Here is a 7,316-nt window from a genome sequence, read left to right on the forward strand (position 1 = left end):
TTATTGTTCTTTGTCATTTTAGCCCGATGATCAAAACTGTAAAATTGTTTTATAACTGGAAATAAAGTTCTAGCTTAAATTTGAAACCTGAGAAGCAAAACATGTGCAACGAAACGAATTGAAACTTAGAGTTAACCAGAAGATTCAAGAAGGATAAGGATTTATCCCTTTTCCGATTCCGGACCAGCGTAGTGATAGCGTTATCACTCAACTTGCACAATTTGCACACTTTCAGAGCATTTTAAAAATCATTTCAGCTGTAAAAATTCTTGATCCTTCAGCTTGACGAGGAACTTTTTTCAGAAATATTCAATTTTCCATACCAAACAATTTTTCTGTTTTCCTTTTCAAAACATTTCGAATTTTCGCATCATTTGATAGTTTCTGTTGACTTCGGAGGTGGTCCAGTGATGGAATTAGAAGCCCCTGTTTGGGGAGGTTTGCCAGTAACCCCACCACCATGACCATCAAACTCGTCTTCAACCGTTAAAATGTCGTCTCCAATTGCTCCATTTGGCTCTTCTTCTGAAAATGATCACTTCACAATTACTTAAGAATTTTTTGTCAAAAATTATGTAGCAAACTATAATTATACCAGGTCGTTCATCATTGGCATATCTACTTATTGAGGTATTTTTGTTTTATGCAAAACGAAGCAAAGGAAGTTTATCTCTAAACATCATAGACGCATTCACTTGTTTTCGTCGGCATGACATACGAGAGGATTTCTTCAAAAAAAAGTTTAAGCAACAACCTTTAAACACAAATTAAAGGTGGTGCTCTAAGCTCTTAAAGTTTTAAACAGAAGTTTTAGATTACTCTCTAAAAGAGTACTCCCCAGTTACAGAGAAAATGCAATTACTTAGTAATTAATTATGTAAAATATGGCATGTGCGTCTGTGGGTGCAAATAATATGCACCCACTAAGCTAGGGGCACAAACGGAAAATTACCAATCGATATAAGTATTAAACGGAAATCTACAAGTGTAAAATGATTAAAACGAAATCAAGTTTAAAATGAATATTGCTGTAGTCAAACATTGCAAAAATTTTTATCAGAGAGGAAAGTTTATTTCTCCAAACAATAATGCCATCAACTTTGAACACACATTGAAAGAAAGCTATGTTTTTTTTCACGCCTCAAAATAATAATTTCAAATTAAGTGCTACCTAACTGTTGGTTATTTTTTATAACCATTTTTAGATGAGCAAATTGAAGAGGAGGCCGATTTAGCCCGTCTAGTGCTCAAGAAAAAAGTTTTAAGACTGTAAAAAAAGCAGATTAACTTTTCAAACTCTCCACTATTTTTAAAATTGAGAGGGTTTTGCGCTGAGCTGTTTCAATGCAATTTTGTAATGTCAGAAATTTCTATTGAAATTGGATTTTTTTCATTCTACTAGGAGAGCTTTCGACTATAAATCCTAACTCAATCAATCAGTGTCAAACAATTGACATGAATGATGAAAATATAACAAACCTATGACATTTCTTGGCAAGTATTCGAGTGGGTCCAAAATAACATATAGTAGCAGGCTTAGTTGGGGTGATATTGTTAGTCCATGTAACTTCCATGCGAGAGAACTGAAATCTGCTTCTTCTAACTTGTCTTTCTGGCTGTAGTTTGGATCTAGACTCGCTTCTCCCGTGCTAAAAAACAGAGAGGAATTTATGTCAACAAAATTGGGTGAAAGTTTTCAACTTAATCCGTGAGATCTGTTTTTCATTTTAAGGGCCGCGAAACCAAGTGGAACCTTTTTTTGTCATCAAATTCGCCCCAAAATTGATCATTTTCAGATCTAGGGTACCCAATTTTTTTGTGCTTGTGTCACAGGGTCACGTGGAAAGGTGGTGCTCAGGTGGAAACGAATCTCACAGTCCCTAAATTTTTCCGACTTTTTGCGACTTCCCATCAAACAGTTTTAGAGCCGGTTTTTTTAAATATCTCGGAATGAAAACTTTCGGAGGACACCAAACTCATCTAGATCAAAATCCGCCCAAGAATCGATAAGATTCACGTTTTCGAAAGAAAGAGTTTTCGAAATGTGACATTTAATGTTGTTTTACTGCTTTTTCTGTAAAAAAATAATCAAGTTTTTTTTTCAAAAACAGCGATCCTAACACTAGGACGATATTTTTAATAGTGGGATACAAGCAAAATGGCTGTGTCAAAACAAATGCCAACTCTTCCCGCTTTTGACATCTTCGCTATACCTGATATCGTCCTTACACGTTGCACCAATTCAATGTTCAAATCTGTCATGGCTTCCATAGCAATTCATAATATAAAAAAACAAAACATTCAAGTCTTTTTTCTTCAGAAAATTCTCGATTGAGACTTTTCTGAATTTCTCAAAGATGAATTTCTTAAAATACGAAAATTTGATGCATTCATTGTTCAAAAATTGAGTTAGAAATTTTGATTATTGATTTTTAAAAATAAACAGTGTTGGAAATTAGAACCAACAATTTTTCTATTGCTCCATTTTCTGGTTATTCCGTTTCGATAATTAAGGAAATTATCACGCACAGTGCACAAAAATGAGATTGAAATTGGAACGTATTTACAAAGAATACTTTAAATGTCGATACCACCGAGGTAAAAACAAATGCAAAAACTAAAATTTTATATTTATTTGCTCAACTTTTAAGGCATTTTTGAGCAATTCCTTTTCCGATATAAATAATGTTAGGAAAATTGTAGTTTCCGAAATTCATGTACATATTTCCAGAAGTTCCATTTAATCCAATTTTTGTTGTCAACGAATTTTTATTTTGTTGACTGAAGGTCCTCAAACGTTCAAGACTAATTGAATTACTTTGACTGAGAAGCTCATTGTTTCATTCAGATGCTAATTGATATCTAGCATCTGATTTAAAAAAGACTTGTTTCACAGCTGGCGCATATTAGAAAATTTTATGTCCTGTGTTTGCATTTTATTATAGTATAAGAGTCTGATTTCTATGAATTTCATCAAATAAGAAGTTCCTTAGAAAGATTAGATCCATTGGGCTAGAATTGTTTGGTCGAGTAGAGATTTTAAAAAATGCCATTTCTTTGCGAAATAAATGGAAATACGAAATTGACAAATATTGCATACTACCCGGGTAGATTTCGAATGGTTAACTTGTAAGAACTTGCCAGTTTCGTTCAAAAGATGGCTAACTTGCAGTTTCTTGCAAGTTCTTACAAGGCGATGCATCACCTTGCAAGTTTTTCTTCCAAAAACTTGCAAGTTCTCACAAGTTAAACATTCGACTTACAGGTTACTTTCAAGTTAACCATTCGACTTACAAGTTATTTACAAGCTAACCATTCGACTTACAAGTTACTTGCAAGTTAACCATTCGACTTACAAGTTACTTACAAGTTAACCGTTCGACTTACAAGTTACTTGCAAGTTAACCATTCGACTTACAAGTTACTTGCAAGTTAACCATTCGACTTACAAGTTACTTACAAGTTAACCGTTCGACTTACAAATTACTTGCAAGTTAACCATTCGACTAACAAGTTACTTGCAAGTTAACCATTCGACTTACAAATTCCTTGCAAGTTAACCATTCGACTTACAAGTTACTTGCAAGTTAACCATTTGACTAACAAGTTACTTACAAGTTAACCGTTTGACTTACAAGTTACTTGCAAGTTAACCATTCGACTTAAAAGTTACTTACAAGTTAACCATTCGACTTACAAGTTACTTGCAAGTTAATCATTCAACTTACAAGTTACTTACAAGTTAACCATTCGACTTACAAGGCTCTTACAAGATAAACCTTCAACTTGTGAATGGTTATTTTGTAAAAACTTGCAAGTTTCTGGCAGAAACTTACAAGGCGATGCATCGCCTTGCAAGTTTTTCTTCCAAAAACTTGCAAGTTCTTACAAGTTAACCATCATTTGCACGAAACTTGCAAGTTCTTACAAGTTAACCATTCAGTCTCGACCCGGGTAGTTAAAAAATCTTTTTGATTTACAGCATTGAATATGTCCAGATAAGTCCAGTAAATTGTTTCTGACAAACTATAGAATTCGGTTTTTCTCAAAAGACTCCGATTTCTGACATCTTATGTAAACTTTTTTCCAGGAACATCATTTTGCTCATTATTTTTCATTTTAATGCAGACTGTGCAAAAATATGGAGTTTGCCGCTAGATTAAATATCAATTTTTGACAAATTGAAAAAATGAAAAATACTGTTCTCTCCATATTCTGGTTAGGCTCAGGCGTGTTAAAACACGGCAAAAGTGCGCGTTTTTTGGCACACCTTTAAATTCTAGCAATATGATAAATTTACGTGCCAGAGAGTATGGTGTTCAGTGGAAAATGGACTTTATAATAAACAGAAAATGATTTCACAAATAGAGTTAATCTTTTTTTTGAGGTAATAACAATAAAGGACAAAGGTCTCTTCAACCTAATTGTGTACCTGTACTTGTGGTGCATTAGCCTCTCACTTAGTGCACACATGGGGGAGAAGAGAGAGAAGGGAACTAGGATAGAGGTGGCAGTGTTCCCCCCTCCCACACCAGTTGCAGTGTTCCCCGTTTGAGAAGGGGGAGCCGGGGCTGTCGATGGGTTTGAGGGAGGTGCGGCCGAAGTTGCATCACCTGTTTATAAATACACTCCAGAAATTAATACCAAAAATAGATTCCTAGTGGACTTTTTTGTACAAATTTTGCAACGCTATGATCCAGCTCTTCTAACACTAGATTTCATTTAACATTGCGCTAATTTGTGGAATTTTCAGACAGGGTCATTGTATAGAACAGTACCAACTATAGTGTTTTATTTTAGCATAATTTACTATAATCCATTGTTTAATACTAAATAGCAATTAGTATATTCATTACTTTGACACCATATCTCACATCGCATTGTAAGGCTCTTTTTTCATGTATTAAGATACTTATTGTCGAATTAAAGAGGTGATGAAATTTTATTAAATTTACAAAAACTCTTAATATCCGCAAAGTGATAGCTGAGGCTATTATTAGCCTTCTTTTGATTTTTTCACAGTTCAAACAATTTGAGCTGTATTGGGGCTCTGTCTTTTTACTACGACTCGAAGAGAAATATTGGAGAAACTTTATTAATCACTTTTATTGAATTTTGAAGCAGGAAAGGAATGGGAAAATTTTGGCTTGATTTGAGTTCTGAGCAAAATTGAAGGGTGGAGTGATACGAGAGTGGTGTTTTTTGTTCATACCAAAGTTTTCGAGAGAACGAGAGATTGAGGTGTCGAAAAATTTCTGTAAGCAGCAAAATTTTTTGTTCAGGTGCTGCTTCTTAAAAGTTTTTTTTGCTTATTTAGAGTTTTTGTTTAGAGTTTTGATTATAATATTGTGGGTTCTTTGATATTGGTTGTAAGGTTCCTGGTAATTAATATGAATTTTGTGCCAATTTTTTAGTTTTTCAGCTATTTTGCCTAAATTTAGGCCAGTTTTAACCATTTTCGGTAACTGTTTTGTTTATATGCTTTAAGTAGGGTTTAAAAAGACGCCTATTAATGACGGACTTTTTAGGTACCAAGTGAGTACAGCTCTTTTGCTACAAAATATGTTTTCTGTTGAGAAATAAGACACAAAATTTCAAAATTTCAACTGTTTTCCTTAAATTTGTGCAGTTTTTCTTGTTTTCTAAAGACTTAAACAAACTTTTGAGCCTATCAAGTTTTTCTTTTTGTTTTGCCACCACTTTAATACTCCTATTTGCTTAAAGGAGAGGCTTTATTTTTTTGGTTTTTCCGTTCATTTTCTTTTTAAGAAGATTTTATAAAGATTTTAAATTAAATAAATTTCTCTTAATTCTCATGAGTAGTTTGAGTAGATACTATTTTTCTGAATGAACTGTTTTTTTTTGTTTTTTTATTCGTTTCTGGAATTCTTCCGGCTATTTCTTAAAGATCTTAAAATTTTCAGAATTTTGAAGTCAAATTGAACTGATGACTATGGTCACGCCGAAACAGGAAGTGGAGCAACAAAAAGAAGGTGCTGCAGTGTGATTTTCTTTTGCTCTAATTCTAAAGTAGAGTGAGAAAACGGTGCTTGTACAACAATTCACCTTATCGCTCGTGATTTTTTGCTCACATGCGACTTCAATTCTTTAATAACTATTTTTCGACTTCTCTGATCTGATTATTTTTTAAATGTTCTCCCAATTAATTCGTAGTCCATTCCGGGTCAAGTGTTCTTGTTTAGTCAACGAAAAAGCTTTGAATTTGTTGTTTAAATGTTTTTTCAATTTATCTTAAGTTTTTTATTATGATCAAAATGATGTCACAATTACATCAAATCTGCTACTTTTTCATTCATTCGTTCATGCAATTGCTACTGAATTTCGTGCGTGACCTGATTTTTCACTATTAGTGGAAAGAGTTTTGTTTCATTCGCCTGATTAATTTTTTGGTCACACGTGACTTACATCACTCTCAAAAATGACTTCATCAATATGAAATTGACGTTTCTTTTTTTAAATTCAAAGAGATAAGGTCAACTGAGCGTGTCAATCTAATTCGAGGGTTTTTGAGGGCAGCTAATAGAAGCAGCAATAATTTGAACATATTCTTTAAAAAACAAAATATCAGCATTTAAAAAGGTTTTTTTGGTCTGTTTCTTTGACTATCTTTTTGAAACTGCAGATCTACGAAGCTATTGCGGCTTTTTTCTAGCAATTTTTGAGCTATATTGTTGATATTTAAACGTTATGTGATGCGCGCCGAAAAATGCTGAAATTATGTAAGAAATAAGTCTGTTTAATATACCTGGCTGCGAAGATGGCGGATGACCAGGTGGATTATTGTTGTTGTTATTGTTTGGGGCAGAAGGGGGTGGCACGAGGGTGGGTGAGGGGCTGACGAGACCAACCAGTGACGTAACAGTTTCAATAGTGTCAGTGTCTATCGTGTCCACAAACACGTCTCGCATTGCCTTGTCCACTTCCTTATATTACAAGTAAAAACATAGAGATAATATGTAAAAAAAGAACATTGTTAATTTCCTCTGGTACACATAAGTATAAAAAGCAACTGGTAAAAGAGGCAATGTAAAGTTAAGAAAATAACATTATGTTAAATTATAAAATCATTAAATTACTTAACTAAAAATTTGACCTTACATTATTAAAAAATGGCCTAAAATGCGAGCATAAAATGTTCTCACAATTTTATATGTACGTCATGAAGATTAAAAAATAAAATTAAAATCTAATGCTCTCAATGTCATCTTTTATATCAGTTACTTTTGGGTCCTTCAAAAATTCTTTCCAAAAATATTCTTTCAGTTCTTTTTATAAGGAAGCGTTCGATGTTGTTT

General features: G+C 33.4%; 1 protein-coding gene across 1 annotated transcript; it reads right to left on the reverse strand.

Moving 5' to 3' along the window:
- Positions 1-280: 280 nt before the first annotated feature.
- LOC142348335 (uncharacterized) lies at positions 281-6,943 on the reverse strand. The gene is made up of 4 exons (XM_075399645.1): positions 6,767-6,943; positions 4,433-4,613; positions 1,480-1,649; positions 281-525 (listed from the first exon to the last, which is right to left on the reverse strand). Exons 1-4 carry the CDS (start codon positions 6,927-6,929, stop codon positions 371-373), a joined length of 669 nt encoding a protein of 222 aa, XP_075255760.1. The 5' UTR covers positions 6,930-6,943; the 3' UTR covers positions 281-370.
- Positions 6,944-7,316: the final 373 nt, after the last annotated feature.

The sequence above is a fragment of the Convolutriloba macropyga genome, chromosome 10 (assembly GCF_964194025.1).
Source record: "Convolutriloba macropyga chromosome 10, txConMacr16.3, whole genome shotgun sequence".
NCBI lineage: Eukaryota > Metazoa > Xenacoelomorpha > Acoela > Convolutidae > Convolutriloba > Convolutriloba macropyga.